The sequence below is a fragment of the Coffea arabica genome, chromosome 11c, assembly GCF_036785885.1.
Source record: "Coffea arabica cultivar ET-39 chromosome 11c, Coffea Arabica ET-39 HiFi, whole genome shotgun sequence".
NCBI lineage: Eukaryota > Viridiplantae > Streptophyta > Magnoliopsida > Gentianales > Rubiaceae > Coffea > Coffea arabica.
In genome coordinates, this window is record NC_092330.1 from 5,142,762 (window position 1) to 5,160,991 (window position 18,230).

General features: G+C 34.5%; 1 protein-coding gene across 4 annotated transcripts; it reads right to left on the minus strand.

Moving 5' to 3' along the window:
- Positions 1 to 7,786: 7,786 nt before the first annotated feature.
- On the minus strand, positions 7,787 to 17,352 carry LOC113717302 (probable protein arginine N-methyltransferase 6). Of its 4 annotated transcripts, none has more exons than XM_027242090.2 (14): positions 16,982 to 17,334; positions 16,194 to 16,259; positions 15,815 to 15,883; positions 15,327 to 15,362; positions 14,981 to 15,046; positions 12,197 to 12,265; positions 12,013 to 12,090; positions 11,461 to 11,539; positions 10,884 to 10,978; positions 9,615 to 9,699; positions 9,296 to 9,498; positions 8,582 to 8,700; positions 8,415 to 8,466; positions 7,787 to 8,162 (listed from the first exon to the last, which is right to left on the minus strand). In XM_027242090.2, the coding sequence occupies exons 1-13, from the start codon at positions 17,282 to 17,284 to the stop codon at positions 8,424 to 8,426; spliced, it is 1,311 nt and encodes a 436-aa protein (XP_027097891.1). In that variant the 5' UTR covers positions 17,285 to 17,334; the 3' UTR covers positions 7,787 to 8,162; positions 8,415 to 8,423. The 4 variants fall into 4 exon arrangements, with proteins under 4 accessions (XP_027097891.1, XP_027097890.1, XP_027097889.1 ...); XM_027242088.2 differs by having other exon boundaries at positions 8,068 to 8,162; positions 9,606 to 9,699; positions 16,982 to 17,352; XM_027242089.2 differs by having other exon boundaries at positions 7,787 to 8,466; positions 16,982 to 17,332.
- Between the last annotated feature and the right edge of the window lie 878 nt (positions 17,353 to 18,230).

Sequence of the window (18,230 nt, forward strand, 5' to 3'; positions counted from 1 at the left end):
AAAGGAGTACCTAACGGGTACTTGTTGAACAGTCGTTAAGATGTACTTCAAATATAAGATTTTTAGAACAACAAAAAAACCAACTAAAAAAAGTGTATAAATGCGATGGAAAGTAATAATTATTAATGTGCCAACGGATGCTCGTTAACCACGCGTTAGAAAAACCCTTTGCAGAAATAGAATTATCTGTTGTGGGTAACATTCTATTTTTTTTTGTATTCATCATTGCACAGCTTCAATCATCGTATATATACTTAAGTTTTATGCTTGGTTTTTTCTACGTTTGTAGGCAAATTTTTTATTCAAAGAATTGTCACTTATATCGGTACACCAAAACAAGTACAATTGGAGATCCAAAATAATAATCCTCGAGTCCCCTTTGTTTTAGTCACCCAACCCATGGGCGAAGTCTTGGAAATAAACTTTCCTCCACCAATTGTTCGATCATGCCCTCTTCATGAAACAAGTCAATTTGGCGTTTTCTATGTGCAATGCATATTTTGAATTTTTAATATGCGTATGCTTGAGAGAGTTATCTTTGCAAACTATCCATTTCTTATAAGGTGACATTTTTTGTGTAATGTAAACTACAAAATATGACAATATAAATGTCACTAAGGGGCTATAGATATCCTTTGAGAACACAAGGAAATACCCAAATTTACCAGAGCAATTGAGACACTTTTACAAGGATTTTTTTTTTTAAAAAAAAAAAGTTAAAAAACCTTGGAGGGCCATCTTGGACTTGCTCACAAGTCTAATACATTAGTTTCTAGTCAATGAAATTGTAGTTTGGAACATAAAAATCCAAAACCAAAACAGCAATGATAAACAAGCATGCAGCATTCATGGTCTGACCTTCCCAAATGATTTGTGGAGGCCTTTCATCTTTTTGTTTGGAATTTAATGATTGAAGCTGTTAAAAAGCGTGCAAAAATGCCGGGCATGGGTGGATAAAAAGATGTGATAACAAGAACCTCATGCACTGCATTTTTTCCTCCAGCATGAGATGAATAATAATGACACAACATGAAGCTTCCTGGAGATGATAAGATGCTGTACCACGCATTAAGTAAATTATAACGTGGGGCAAGAGGCCATTTGAGTGCCTTCCTTTGCACCCTACTCAAAGAAAGCATAGAGACTGTAACTTTAGGTTTAATTGGTTGTGGGCTATTGCGATGAAAGGACCGGAGCAGGCATAGTTGAGATTTTCATAAGATTGTATGATTATTATATTTTTTTACATAAGCTAGTGTATGCTTATATAATTTTGTTGTACACGTAAATTTTATTCATGTACACTAACTCAATAAACAAGTGTAACTATATTTGTCACGCCTATATCTCACGTCGAATGAATTGAATATTGGTTCGTTAGTAATTAATATTCAAATTGTAGGCTAATTTAGTTTAGCTTAAGCATTTTAAACTTGTAATTTTCGCTCAAAAATTATGTAGCTAGCCATTTTTCTTAGATGTTATGGTCACCATGGGTTGTGAGTAGTCAATTGTGCGTTGTTTGGACTTTGGTACACGTTCATTATGACGCACAATTTACAATAGTGTCATGGCCATGTTTTGCACTAAACTTGTGAAAACCTTGGATTGTTGAAACACTAAAAGTAGCTACGGTTTTGACCACATATAAAACTTAATTGAGATTCATAGAATGATCCAAAATTGTAGAGGAAAAGCATAAATAGTTTGATTTTTTTTTTTAAGCGGTAATTGGAGAACAAATTGCCCCAAAGTTTGGGTAGTGTACTAAGTGATCTCCACAGTTTACAACAAACCAAATTTGATCTCTCTGAAGTTTCCAACTGTGACCCAAGTGGTCTCAAAGTTTCAATGGTTATAAATTTGGTCTTTTTTCAATTTTGGCAAAAAGGAAAATATATAGATAGAATTAGCTCAGTCACTGACCATGTTGAGAAATCATGTGGGCATCCACTAAGAAGACAAAATAAAAGATTTAGAATTCTCTGAAAGAGTTACTTTGTAATAGAGATCCAAAATTTCTAATTTTCCAGAACAAGTGCAAGTTTGAAGCTGTGATTAACATTAGCATGGAAGTGAGAAATGAGTAAATTATAGATTCCAATAGATTTTTAGGACAACAGATCTTATTTTTTATTTTTTATTTTTAACTATCATCGAAGTGACTTTTACATGACCCTCACCATTAGAGAATGCTAGTCCATGATCTAACAATTGTTTTTTTTTTTCAAACAAGATGAGAAATATTAGGGACCAAATCCTGTCAAGTGTCCTTTTCTGATTAAATTGGAAACTTTAGAGACCAGATTAGTTGTTGTATTCAAGTTTTTTCAAGCTGTTATTGCTTGACTGTTGAGATTATACTTGGCAAAATGCCTAAACTTTGGGAACCAAAATTGTGACTTGATCAATTTAATCACAGGAATTTTTTTTGCGGAGTACAAGTTTTACATGAATATGCAAGTGCTTGAATTTTGCTGAATAAACTTGTTGCTACTAGTTTTGAAACTCCTCCGATACGGATCCCAAAATCTAGCTTATTCCTAGTTGTATTCCATTTTGTTTGAAGGAAAAAAAAATCCAGCTGGAAAGCAAACATGACTAAGGTGGTGAAAATATAGTCCTAAGATTCTTTTGGACCTAATGACACCCAGACTTCTTGCCTCATAATTTTAGTGGTTGCCTCCACACAAAGACTTTGCTACTGGATTGATGTGTAGGTATAGAAGTTCTTAAGCTCATTTCCATCAAACTATTGAAGTTCAAAATATTGAAACGGTTTTATGGATCCAGCTTAAGTGTATTCTTGGAATTCATGTAGTTTTGGGTCATTTTAGTTGGCAATAACAAATAATTTTGCAAGAATGTTTTGAGTATTCTACACGAACCCTTATAGGGAAGCAACTGTCTAGTTGTTTGACTCCGCATGCATAAATTTGGTCTTTCTTGCTAAGTGCTCCACTATGCCAATTTTTCCATTTATTTACACAAAAATGATACCAAGAAATGTTCCATAAGTATTTTCTTCTATTTCTTTATATTGGCGAAAAACCTTATTCTAGGATTAGGGAATTGTACTATTCAACTTCCGTATATAATTTGATTGCTAGAGTTGTAATTCATTTTAGTTTTGTTTTTCCTACCATCCCTTTTCTCCTGGACGATATGTTTCTAGGACCATTACAAGTGCACAGCTTGTGACATAACTTAGTGTAACTTGAGATAGTTCTTATTTTCACAAGTGAAAATTGAATCAATTTGAAAGAATCAACCAACCACAAATCCGTATTCCGAGTGACTCACAGCCTCCCTCTCGCCCAAACTGTTTTATTAGATATATTGTAACTAAAATTTCCCTTTTTTCGATCCATTTCCTCCATCATCGTGAATCATAGTTAGATTCAGGGACGATACTACAGTGAAGCAAAAGTATGGTTTTAGAACCAATGTATTAAATTTGTGAATATGGAGATTCAATTATGCTAGAAAACATTTCCACAATCCCAAGTCAAGCTACCATATCTAGGCAGAAAGAGTCACAGATTCGAATCTCCAACCAGACAAATAGCTAACTGTGTGCTGCAGCAATTTCCACTGGCTCTACATTAAGTCTTTAATCTACGTGCAGTTCAAAGCGAAAAGAAGAATTAAATTAACTGCAATTATTGTAATCGATACATCAACTTTATGGTTTGCACGAGTTATCTCCCGGAAAGTTATTGTTCTTTTGTTGTTCTATTGATGATAAGCTCATCATGCATTAGGATTAATATAATCTAGCTTTAAACTAAATTAATGCTAGGCAATACCAACTTTTTCTTCTCTTAATCAGTGGGAGGTTTGTTTAAAAAGTAAAGATTTCATATAATCTCTCTTTTTAACCGATAATGGCGGCTTAGCTCATCTCATTTGTTGCCATGCAGCCAAAATATTATCACGATCATTCATCCAAGTTGAATTTTGCCTAAATGATTGCTCAAGGATACCTCTAGAATCAAATATATGTTATATCATGCAGCCAAAAAGTGTAAACCATCTTAGACATGGTAGAATTTGAATCTGATTCTGGGCCATACCACTAATTGATTGATGAAAATAAAGAAATCCATCTTTGACAAGATGATCTTGTTCACGAGTTTTGCCAGAGAGATTTCAATCATTCAGATTGTTGCGATATGAGGGCTTCCGAAAGACTTGAATTTATTTGATAATTAAAATTGATGATTAAATCTAACTAAACATTAAGGAACTGAACAAACCTCAATACGCTAGGTAACATAATACCCAAAACTAACGAAAACTTAAGGACAAAAAACCCTAGCCATATGAGTTTTCAAAAGAAATCGAGTTAAGAAAAATATTGAACTTTCTTAATGTAAGTAAATGTTAAATATATATATATATATATATATATATATATATATATATTATAGTTATCTCAATTATGAGCTTTCATCGCCTCTGTGAATAAACTAAATGTAAGTTGCTAAGTAAGCAATATCTAAATCCATTTAGCTTTTTGATTTCCACTAGCTTTAGTAGTTGTCACTAGACCATACTGGTTCAGACAACTGAACATAAAAATTATTGTGTGTTGAAGTTGATAAAGATACTAAATATCTGAGGGTGTGGAAGAAGATTAAGACACAAAGAATTTTCTACTGAGTTTATGCTCTTAAATACGACAAGCAAACCCTAAATGGATTGGGCAGGAAAATAGAAAAGAATTTGGAGTGGAAATGTCACAAACCAAAAAGAAAATAGCAGTTTGGGTTGCATATAATATAGGAGTTGCACTACTTTCCAATAATTGAGCAATTATAACACCTAAAAGTTGTAATCACTAAACAAATACTTTTTCAACAGTTCAATAAACAATGTTTTAAACTTTGTGTTCCCTCTCTCTCTCTCTCTCACACACACACAGAGACACACACAATATTGGCATGGGGATTTTTGCATCTACTTTCAACAATCAGTGGGTGGCTGCCTGGGCACTTATTGACAGAAAAACAGTGAATCAGATGCAGTCTACTGCAGAAGCTGTGAAAATGGCCATCATAAAGGCTAGACACCAGCAATGGAAGGAAATTGTTGTCCACATCCCCAGCCCCCAGCTACTGAAGATGATAACGGAAAGGATGGCAAAGGACATCAAAATGGCTACTTTGATAGATGATATTAACGACCTCAGGTCCTTATTTCAGAAATGCTCCTTTTGTTTAGATAGGAGCTTAGACTCTAGATGTGAAGTGATTAGTGATTATGCTTTAGGCATATTTCAAGATGAGGAATGGATTAATCCTCAGTGTGTCTCACACTCTTGTATAGAATTTCTTGAGCCTTTGCTCATGTAAGTTTTTTTGCCAATCAATACAAAAATCTAACGTTGCAGAAAAAAAAAAAAAGAATACCAGTAACAAGAAACAAGGTAATCAGAAGAATCAAGCATAGACAAGTAGAGGATATATGGTGTTAATTCCTCATTCCTAATTCGTAGACCCTTCTTTTCTCTTCTAAATAAGTCTCTAAAATGGAAAAGATAATTGGATCATAAATGGCAATTTGGTGTTCTAAATTGCTTAGGAACATCAAATTTTTGCATTCAAAATATTATCATTCTAGATGGGAATAGATCTAAAACGAATTTTATCGTTATAGAAATTATACCCTTGAAACCCTAAGCATAATTCAGCTATTAAATTGCTTAGAGGTAATTGCAATTGTTTGTCAAAAATAGTGTTGGTGATATTCATTGAACTAAAGCTATGAAGTTTCTGATCAACTGGTCAAATAATTGCAAAATAACAATGACAATACTAATACAATATTAATAACAACAATAACAACAATATTTTTTTTTAATAAAAAGCAAATTTTATTAACGAATTGCTGGAAACACTTTTTGGATAATAACAACAAACTTGAATAGATCAAATAAGCAACTTGTTTCTGTAGTCTGCAGCTATATCCAGAAAGCTTGAGGAAGTTATAAAATAAAATAAAAGGCAGCTTTCTGTGGTAATTGTGATTAGATAAAATCTGCATATGCATATCTCATGCAAATAATTCTGAAAACAAGTGATCAACGAAAGAAAAAATCGCAACTTGTGATGTCCTAGAACTCCTACAATTACAGCAAATCTTCCATTTGAATCAACCAGCTCTTTAGCCTGAAAACTGAGAATCAAGTTTATGTTTGCCAATCCATAATCTTATCAGTTATATATGTATGTATATGGTTAAATGGATTCGGCTTCTGATATCTTGCTAAACTAGATTGAGAATTAGTAATGACAAACACAAAAAATAGTCTAAAAAGAACAAAACGAAACAAGAAATATTCATTTCTAGATATGTTAGTGTCATAGTGTGCCTGTTAGAGATTAAGAAATTCTAGTTTTCTTTAAGTAATGGAGGGATTAGTGATGCTTCTAGATGGTCGACAACAGTAGTTGTCAACCAGATTGTGCTCAATGTTTGATAGCAATCATCTACTTGTTTTTTTTTTAACCTTTTTTTAAATCCTCCCAGATCGATCACAATCATCTGCTTGATGTACTATAAATATGTTTGAAATAGTAGACTAGACTAGTAATACAGTGACTTTTTGAGGCCATCGTACTTCTGTAATGGAGAGGAAAGAACTCCAATATCAGTTGTATCTTTTAAAGAATGGATGTACTTGGTTGCCAAGTGCATTTTTTAATACCTGATACAGACAAAAATGCAACAACTCTACAGCACTTTCTGATGAAAAGTTCCAACCAAATTGTTAATAAGAAAGATTTCTTGGTCTTCCATAAAATGTTTAGTAATAGTTGAGTGCTGCATTCAAACATTGAAAAGGATACTGCGTATAATCAAATTAGAATCCTTGCTGACACTTGAATAGTAATCAAAATGAATCAATCCTAATGCCTTTTGAGGCGAGAGGAAGAAGATTAGGGAAATAGACAACGAGAATTATTACATCTTGCTATTTGAATTTCCAAGATTTGAATGTATAATTGTATGAAGAACAAGTAGGACTACCAGAAAACATCCTACTAACTGCCTTACTGATGAGTATAAACTCGTCTTTGAACCCATAATGATAAGAATGATCTCCTATATAAGCTTCATAAAGCTTCTTTGCATGATCATGAATGTACAGCTTACATCTTTAGGCTATCAAGTTAAATGCATTTCTGTTCCAGAAATTTACAAACTAACAATTACGCACTCAATTATCATCAAGCACTAAACAAAATCAGATGCTTCTTATCGCACAAGGGGTTCATCAAGTTTGAGTCTCTTGATATTTTCATTGGCTAAGCCAAAGTGAGACTGCAGGCAATACCACCTAAAAGTTTCCATAGACAATACAGACTACAGCAGTTAACCCTCACATTACTATCGAGAGGCACGGTCAGATTTGAACATGGGCCAAGCCTAAAATTTACTAACGGGCATTCAACAAAGTCAAAATTCCTGATCATGTTTGTCTTGTAAACTTTCCAGTAAAGTCTGATACGCATCTACTTGAAACCACGAATATATTTAACAATCCATCGCCACATTAACGATTTAACCAACATTTTACAAACTAAGAAATTGTTACGTAGTGCATAGTGATCAAATTTACAGATATCCAGTTTCTTTCTTTCAAAGACAAACACACACTGAAAGTATAGTCTGCGCATGTACCTACTACCATAACAAAGATGTAAAGCCTGTTTCATCTCAAAAATTTACCACTCGATCTCACATTATCACAGCTGGATCCAAAAATAGTAGACAGATATGTCAAGATTCATAGCAGTGTATAACATAGAGAAATGTTGGGACACCTTATAAATACTACAGAAATATTCAGTAAATCAACCAATATTTTTCTCCTAACCGGCCGAATAACTATAAGCTCAACAACAGTAAAGCTAAATCCTAGTAAGCTCAACAACAATAAAGCTAAATCCTAGAATCGTCAACAACAATAAAGCTAGATCCTATCTGCCACAAGGCATAAACAAGAAAAACACAACACCTAACCTGAATCCCAAGAGTCACAGTTTCTGCTTTTACCTATTTTCCATGTATGACATTCTAAAAGTATGAGTTACAGGTACCACCAACCATTCCAGGGCACCAAGGGTCATTGCAATAATTCTTTCAGCATCTTCCTGTACTTGATTTTGTACAAGAAAAACTATTAAAATTTCACTTTTCACAGTCAAACATATCCAATTACTTCTCGAAGCTTCAGGAAGTAATGACAGTAGAAATGACGTGAATCCAACAATATGTTGAAACTCTTAAGTGGCAGTCAATCTAAGAAGCAGAACAAATTAGCACACAACAGCCCAAGAAAAGTTCCATTTGAAATCCTCTAGCTCCAGTTCATGAACCCAACAAATTAACTCGGAAGGAATTACCTAGCTAGCTCATCGCATAACTGACTCTTTTACAAATGATCGACCACCAGATCTGCAGGAGCAAATTCACTCTTAAAAGATTTAGGCTCAGTATAAGATAAAACAAGAGTAAAGAAACAAGCAAATCAAAAGTTCTAAAGTTTCAAGAGTCATAAGCTTTAACTTACGCATATTCAAGATGGATATTCATGAACCGAGCATTTTCCTTGCTCTGTGACAAAGTTACAGAACCTTCAATAACTTGATCTTGCTCCACATCTATGGGATCATAGAAGTATATCAAGGTCTGCCAAGCAAAATGGGGTGGAAGGCCCAAAGTAAGTTTCACATCAAAGAGTCTAGATCCAAAAACACTGCAAATGCTGATGGGGATATAAAAGGGGGAGTAAGTCATCAACTTGCTAACCCAGCAACAGGAATTAGCCTTTGAAAGTATAAAAAGAAATCATGAGACTAAATCAAGTTTAGAATTTGTAATAGTTATCAATGCCAATGAAGAACCAATTTCAGCAGCAAATAGCTTACTTCTTGGCAATAGAAAGAAATCACGGACAAAATTTCTTCAACAGACAGAATTTTCTGTGGAACTTGCTGAAAAGAAATCAAGTTACAGACAATTTCTCACAATTATCACCGATATATAATTTCCAGTTCCATATATAACAAATTACAAACACACTTGGTCACTCCTCCAGAAACAGAAAAGCCCAAAAACCCAGATAAGTACTCTACTACAGGTAAGATTGCTAGAAAACTAGTCTAACTGCAAATTAGTTGCACAAAATAACTCAAATGATCGGAAACCGAAAAACACTAATAGTTTATATCATACACACATTCTTTGGATGTTAAAATTCTAAAGAAAAGCAGTAGTACTGCACCTGTTGCCAGTGTGTTGGAGGATCCTCAGGTGCAGTTGAAAGCACAAGTGCTTCATTGGGATTGGGACGCTTCTTTCGCTGATTAGGATCAGTAACATAGCCGTTGGAGGATGCATTGAATGAAGATGTGTCATTATTGGAAGGATTTAGATCAGGCCCGTTGAACTCCACATCAAACCAGAAAGCAAAACCATGGAATGGTGCTGAAAAGCAGAGAGATTTACTAGGTGATCATTCCACTAAACAAAAGTATTCAAGATCATCAACAATATGATGTACAAAACTAAAAGAGATGACAAGAGATTCTTACACAATTTACCTCGCATCATTGACTGAAACCTAAAGCTTGTTGTGATTGACTCTAGCTCATGAACTGAAACTGTATAGCAGTCCACATTTTTTACCTATGACAAAGTTGAAAAAGTAATTAAGCAACAATTCATGCACTATATAACTTTCCATCAGAAAAAAGATGATGTACCTCTGCATAAAAAACAATCTAAACTAGAAAACAACAAACCATGTTTCCAGACATCATAAGAAGCATAAGAAGTATGGCAAAACAGGATACCCAGTTAACTACCACAAACATTTGAAACTGTTATTCTATAAGAATCTCAATTAGTAAATTGCATGTGTCACCAAAAGAAAAACCATAGAATACTCAATGTCAGAATGGGAAATGCAGACAAAGCATCAGCATATTGGCATTACCAATCATGTGATAAAAGAAAAAACTTTTCAGATGTTTAAAGGCACAAATGGAGCAAATTTGATCAGACAATATAACTCTAGATGTGAAATATGTTAATAAGCAAAGTATAAATTCTAGGTTACAAAATTGTTGTCCCCTTTGCTCTGAGAAAAATTTAGCTTTCTGGATCTTACATCTGAGTTATATGTTTCTTTTTGTGATCCAAGAACCACTTCACCATCTTTTAGCTCCTCTGCTTTTCTTTCTTGGAATATAATAGTTGGAATATAAATATGAGAAAATTATATTTTAAGGATGTGTTTTGGAATATGTCAAAGTATTACCTAGCATTATATGAAGTATCCCAAGAGAAAAAACACTTTACACTTCAAAATTAGACTTCAAGAAAGAGAATATCACTTCCTTCAGGATTTTCTGCTAAAAATTAACCATATAAAATAACTCTAGATGTGAAATATGTTAATAAGCAAAGTATAAATTCTAGGTTACAAAATTGGTGTCCCCTTTGCTCTGAGAAAAATTTAGCTTTCTGGATCTAACATCTGAGTTAGATGTTTCTTTTTGTGATCCAAGAACCACTTCACCATCTTTTAGCTCCTCTGCTTTTCTTTCTTGGCATATAGGTTTACAACAAGTTTTCACTAAATTCCCAGTTTCAAATGAGAGCTTAAACATATGGCTGTGCAAAAGGTGACACAGCATCATAGAAGATGAAGTGCCACCAATGCAAATGCATGAAACCAGTCCCAATTAGAAGGGCAAGTCGGAAAATGATCTCTCTGCTAGATTAACCGTGAAAAGTTCATATATGGTTAAAAATACAAATAGTGCAATGAATGCCAACAACAGAAGGTGATAAGAATGAAAGCTCACCACATGAGGCCACGTCAGAACATTTTCTCCGCTAATTGTCTCCACAGATGGCTCTTCAAATGCACACTGTTTTGCTAATGGTAGCATTGCAGACACTGTCATGAAACCAGATTTTCACATAAGCCTCCAATGGAGTTATTCATAAAGTCAACTAAATGGTTATTCTCCAGAAAGCATAAGTATCAAAGACATGATAAGGAAACAATTAAGTACTCAATCCAGAGTGCAATTTGTATTGCTTCAGCAATTGACCTGGAATACCTCCAATAACTTTGTTTGCCAGGCCAAGAAATAACAGAAAATCTGTCCATTAAAGGACCATTAAAGTGAAAACTTCAGGTAAATAAAACCCATTTATGCCAGATACCCACTATTGAAAACAGAATACACAAGACAAGCAAATTTTCTAAGAAAGCAAAATGGACGCCCGATTATACATTTTCTAAATTATCTCAGGTAAGAACAATAGTTTTAAACCCAAAATTACTTCGTTACTCATCAAGGGAGCTTCCCTTGCATAAGATGCATAATCAAACAGTTATCAAGAATAAAGCACCGATCTTGCATAGGTACTCACTATCAATTCCATACACATTGCGCCAAAAGTCAATGCTATCAGAATATCGGTCTGGATGTGTCACAGGTGCCATGTATAACTGTAGAAAGTACAAAATACCAAACCAAAGTGAATCTCTTTTCAAAGTCCAGATAACTAACACGAAAGAATGAGTCTATTATCACATACTAGACTGGATGTATTATGTGCATAAGAATGATACTACCATGATGCTCTTTGCAATTTCACTATTCTTCATGTCGAAAGAAAAAGACAGAGACAAGATGTTCACACAATAGATCTTCAGTTATCAAACTGACTACCAAAATCCATCTTGGCCCCTATCAGGTCATTCTAACTATTTTCTAGTTGAAAAAATTACAAGATTGGCAATGGATCTTTCTAGTTTCAAATTAAAAAATGAAATCAATTAACAAAAAACTCAAGTGTTGTGCCAATAAAATTCTCCCTGATCCATTTTCCTAGCCTGATTTGTTACAAACCAGGTGAACAAAAGTTTGCATTAACAGTTGACTGCAACAATTTGGCATACTAAGGAACAAGTCATCATACCGTGGCATTTGAAGGAAGAATTAGACCTCCAGGTTTCAGCCAACGATCTCTTGCTCTAATCACACTTCCTAGCATGCTCTACAAGGCACTTGCATATCAAATTAGAAACAAGAAAATTAAATAGTCGAAATGCACTTTGATATTGGGAAGGGCCATATGCATGGCATCCCTGTTTGTGGATTACCTCATAAAGAAGCATGTAGCCCATCCATTCAGAGATGATAACATCGACTTCTTCATCAATTTCAACATCCTATGATGAACAAAACAAGACATACTCATGTCAAGAAAGCTTAAAAAGAAACATTTCCAGCTAGTTTCAAAAGGAAAGGGAAAAGAAGAAAAGAGAAGACTCGAAAAAAAGTGAACACTTTCTTTCCTAAGGGAGTTTAACAAGAATGAAAGAGTAATGAGAGGACTTGTAGAAACAGAATCCAGAGTCTTTTCTGTCCAACTTTGACAGGAAAAAGGAGAGAAAATGTAATTAAAGCTGGTAAAATTTCTGAAATGCCAATTTTACCCCCCAAGAACCAACCACCACCCCCCCCCCAAAAAAAAATAAGGACTAAACAAGAAAATTCTAACAACCAAAGTCGTTAATCATCCCACTCTTTTCATCCTAAATCGTCAAACCTCTTTCTTAAACTGTCAAAGTAGATTGGACAAAGTTTGTCATGTAACTCTCTGTTTTTCTTTTTTCATTTTTTTTTAGTTGCCTCTCATAACTTCTCTCGTCTATTCTTTTCTTCCTAAAACTCCAACATAGGCCTTATTCAAAAGTACATAAGATGACTAATATCTATACAAAATAGCAGCAAATGCAAACTGAATCTGATGTCACGTGTTAATATCCCAAAGCTCATCCCCAAACGCGCTGAAACAGTCCAGTCAACGGAAAATTTTCAATCTTTCCTCTTAGTTTGCATGCAAAGATACCCAACAATTAAGAAATAATAATGCAAGTTTTTATAGCAATGGCTAGGTTAATCGTGCTGTGTCTAGCATGCATTTTGTTCCACTAGCTCTCAAAAACATAACTGTTCAATGTGTCGAATGCTAGATGATGCAAAAATTTGAGTACATAAAGAGGACATTCTGTTGCAGAAGGCTTGAGTATTTGTTTGATATACCATTTGATTAGGCCCTTGCTTTATTCCCTGTCCTTTTGTCTAACCTTGGTCTCCAATGTGTAAACAGATTGGCACTCCTTCGCGTCATTTTATAACAAACCGCTCACTAATCAATAAGAGGGGTCGAGGGATTGGCGTGGAAAGCAAGCCAAAAACAACAGCAAATAACCAGCCTTAAATGACAGGGCCGAAAAAAATAAAAAGAAAAACCTTGAATTTAGCTTTAAAACTCTGGATGTCATGAACAAGATGTAACTGAACCAGAGGAAATACTTAACAAACATTAAAATGCCTGTGACTTAGAAAGTGATTTCCATTAAACCATGGTCTCAAGCTGAAAGAATGTATCAAACAATTTCCTCCAATTTCCATTTCCCATAGCTGATACGATTGTACCGCCCTCATAAGAACATCTTAAACAAGAGACCTAAAATGCAGCTTGCCTCATTGCAGTTCTTGTTGACAATATGACATAGCAACTTTTTCAGGAGACCAATAAATAACTCCAGGTATAGTTAATTGCCAAAAAAATATATATATCACCAAATTAAGCAAGTTTATCATTCAGCTATTGCTTGTGAGTTTCTGCCTAAGAACACATTAACTAATGTCAACAATCCTGCTTCAAAGAATAACAATATGCAGATTTGAAGAATGCACATACTTTCATCTTGATGAAGTATAATAGACAAGTAACGCTATAGAATTCTCAAAAGAAATGAAGAATCTAGACCAAATCACATGCATTTACAAATGTGCATAATCTCTAACAAAAGTAATGAATAACCTAATGGCACTGTCATACTTTTCATCATAAACAAACTAATCTTTCCCCTGATCCCTTACTTCTACCTATAGATAAATAAAGCCTCAAAATCACGCGTGTTTAAAAACCTTCAGGTGGTTATCCAGCTATTCAAACATGATAGAATGTTTATTTACTTATTTCAAATCTCAGCTAAAACTATTACTGACAAGTAGCTTAAGGAATAGAAATCAATGATGCACGACACAGAGACATGAACAAAATTTTGATAAGCCAAAGATAGATGAAGACAAGATGCACCGATAAGTAGAAAAAACAGATACCATAGCATGAACTTAAATGCAAATTCTTTGTCTCAAAAACGAGCTAGCATAGAAGATTTGCAAGCCATATAAAACCTATCAACCTATATGATTTGTATCTTTACTCTTGAAATAACTTTTACCAACAGAGCAAATGCCTACTCTAATTATCGAAGCTCATCTCTAATGCAACTATAACTCTTTCAAACCCAATAATCATCAGTAATTAAATTACTCTAGTAACATACTCTTATAATAGGTCGCCATGTTATTCGTAATCAACACAATAACATCAAGAAAAATAATATGATCAATAGTTGACAAACACAAGACAATTATGAGCAAAACTAAGAAAAGCAAGTTCTTTCCGTCCTAACACACACAAGACTAGATCAACATAGGCAGTATAGCACTCAAGTTATGATCAAGATATGTTAAGGATGGCACGTTCCTCGGTCTAAGAAATTGGGGACTAGAACTATACTTGCACTTATATATTATCTTTTTGGAGCTTACATATACAAGAATTTCTGCTTCCAATTGCAAAAGTCAGCTGATCAAATTCTGATCAAGCCAGCAAATGTCAAGAGCTAAACAGAAGAAATATCAAACCAGCAAACAGTGACATAGATGCATCTTTATAAGCAACACAAATGCTCGTTTACAATATCAAACTCTAATCCAATCATCCAATGCCAAATAACAATAAAATCAACCCAACCTTTTGGAAACAAAATAGCGACACAAATGCTTGTTTACTAGTGACCTACCTCAACACGCCCATGTAAAACAATGACCGTGTCAGATAAGTTGTTAGCCTTTATCACTTCATTTGCCTGTCAATCAATTTAAAATATAATTGTCAACTCATAACCATGTCCTTCTAGCGGAGTTTCAAGAAATGTTAAAATCAAGTTGTTGCATAGATGCATTTCTTCTGCAACATACACTGTCTTTAATGAAAAACTCAAGAACTAAACATGTAAAACTGCACAATATTAAAATGCCAAAGCAGGTACTAATGATGGCCGTTGTTTCTGGTATAAGTAACAACTTGAGGCATTTTTCATTTTTTTAAGTCAAAATTTCTTTTTTCCCCCCAAGAAAAGAAAGTACCTGTATGGCAATGTCACTGGCATCCACTGCATACACCTGGAAAAACAATCATTATCATCAGGGTGATAGCAACAGAAACAATCATTAACATCAGGCTGATAGCAACAGAAAGAAACAGTGATAGAGAATTGTAATGAAATCTCTTTAAGCAAAGAAGACAAGAAAAATGGAAAAGCTTCTCTTCTACAATATAGATAATCAATGTCAGCCCACTTTTCCACAAAAAGTCAATGCAGGCATCTGCACATCTGAAACTCAATTCCAATGCTTTCGTTATCTCCTTGTCTTTCTGAAGCAAAAGCATTTTAATATGCACTCTTAGCACTTATGTGGGATGTGAAAAATTTTATTCTAAATGTAGAACAACCTTTCCTATGGCAGTCTTTGACTTGTTTGCACCACATTCTAAGGGCCAAATACTATTGATGTACAACAAGACTTTATGTGATTTAAGCATGTAACAAAGATTAATCACAAAAATATCTTACTCTTTTAGCACCAGCCTGAGCACAAAATATGGAAAGAATCCCTGTTCCACAACCAACATCAACTACAACCTGCAAACATGATTGTATGAATTTGAGAAGTCAAATATTAACCAGAAAATTGCATCAGTTAAGAATAGTCAAGCTACAATTTTCATGGATATATCCTCTTAAAGAGTGTATAGCATGAATCTTAGGCACGACTACCATACGAATTTCATAAAAGTATCCCACAGAGATCCTTTACAGGTTTAGCATCTTCTGTCTTATAGCTACTACATAGATCAACCTTATCTGATGTTATTCAAATATATGATAACATAGGAATAGACATTAACATCATTCATCACAAAAATTAACCCTTTTACGGCTATCAACTCACTTTTCCTGCAATGTGACTCTGATGCTGCAAAATTGCGTTCCGGTAAGTTTCAGTCCGTGCACGATCCTGCATGGATGAAGCAGATTAACACATCATTCAAGCACTACAATGAGTAACACAATCCCTAGTATTGCGAACCATTTGCCACCCCAAATAGACCGAAAATATAAAAACCAAGATTTTAATCCCCACAATTACAAGATTACAGAAAAACTAAAAACAAGATTTTAATCCCCACAATCACAAGATTACAGAAAAATTAAGTTCCCCACAGTATAAAAACTGAGATTTTAATACCCACAATTACAAGATTACAGAAAAACTAAAAACCAAGATTTTAATCCCCACAATTACAAGATTCAAGAAAAATTAAGTTCCTTTCCCTAACAAGACAGAGAAACAACCTAAAACAAATAAACAGATCAACAAAAACACCTCTTTTTCTTAACCAATTCTTCAAATTATTCAAAAATTCAATTAATAGTGAAAAAGTTAAACCTATACAATAAAATGTAGAACCTTTCCCAAATTACAAAAAAGTAAACTTTTACCAAGATTTTAATCCCTACAATTACAAGATTACAGAAAAACTAAGTTCCTTTCCCTAACAAGACAGAGAAACAACCTAAAACAAATAAACAGATCAACAAAAACACCTCTTTTTCTTAACAAATTCTTCAAATTATTCGCAAATTCAATTAATAGTAAAAAAGTTAAACTTTTACGACAAAATGTAGAACCTTTCCTAAATTGAGCAAAGAATTCGGAGGAAAAAGGGATAGTACTACCTTGATCATTTCTTCGTGAATGCCAACGTGAGCATAGGAGTGAAAATAGGCAACATCAAAGTCCGTGCACGGCGGAGGCGGAGGAGCCCTTTCTTCTTCTTTTTCCTGCTGCTGAGCGCCGTAGTAATTATAAACCCTACTAGCACTACTATTGCTACCGCTGCCATCTCTTCGCTGCCTCCCGCGGCTTCCCCGCCTTCCTCGATGCCCCGCTGCCACCTGACCACCGCCACTGTGCTGGTGGTTGGTGTGGTGGTGGTAGCCGTTGCTGCCGTAGTCCCCCATCGCCGGTTGGCGGTACATTGCGGTTGATCTCTCTCTCTCACTCTGTATGTGTCTAAAATACACACACAACACGCAGTAGCCAAGGGGAATACCAAAAACTGAGTTCTGTAAATAAGATGTCTGATGGAGGACAAAGTTGTCATTTCACTACTTGTCAACTGTCCCCATTTTTATTTTGAGCAAAAAAGCTCGATGGTCACAAGTAGGGCTGCAAACGAATCGAGCGGCTCGCGAGCTGCTCGAGTCAAGCTCGAGTCGAGTTCGATGTTAATCGAACTCGAGTCGAGCTCGAGCTGGCTCGAGTCAAATTCGAGCTCGAGCTCGAGCTCAGATTATATTATATATATTTTTTTTATTTTTTATTTTCATAGTAAAATTACGTATATGTCCTTAATATTTTATTATTTATTAAGAAAAAAATATTATTTTATTTATTTATTTTTTAATAAAATATTTATTTTTTATTTTTTTTTCGAGTTCGACTCGACTTGATTCGAGTCGAGTTCGAGCTCGAAATTTGCCGGCTCGTCGAGCTCGAGCTCGAGTTTGGTAAAATTTAGTCGAGGCTCGGCTCGATTAGCTCAAACCTCGACTCGGCTCGACTCGTTTGCAGCCCTAGTCACAAGGTAGTAATTCCATTGCTTGTCAACAGTCCCTTTTTTTGATTTGGGCAAAAAAATCTCGGCATTAAACTATTCCTTATGTTTACTTTTGACCATCAAACTATATTTTATCTCAATTCAATCCTTCAACTAACCAACCAATCCATGCATTCGTGGCCATTTGATCAAAGTTTTCTCTTAATCTATAAAATAAACCTAACACTTATAAATCATATATCAAAACCTAAGGGTAAATATGTCCACTAAACTTCTTGACTTGAAGGCAAAATTTCAGGAGCCACTGAACAATTCTGACAGTACAATTTTAGCCATTCAATTATTTTTTGATTCAAAATAGCCAC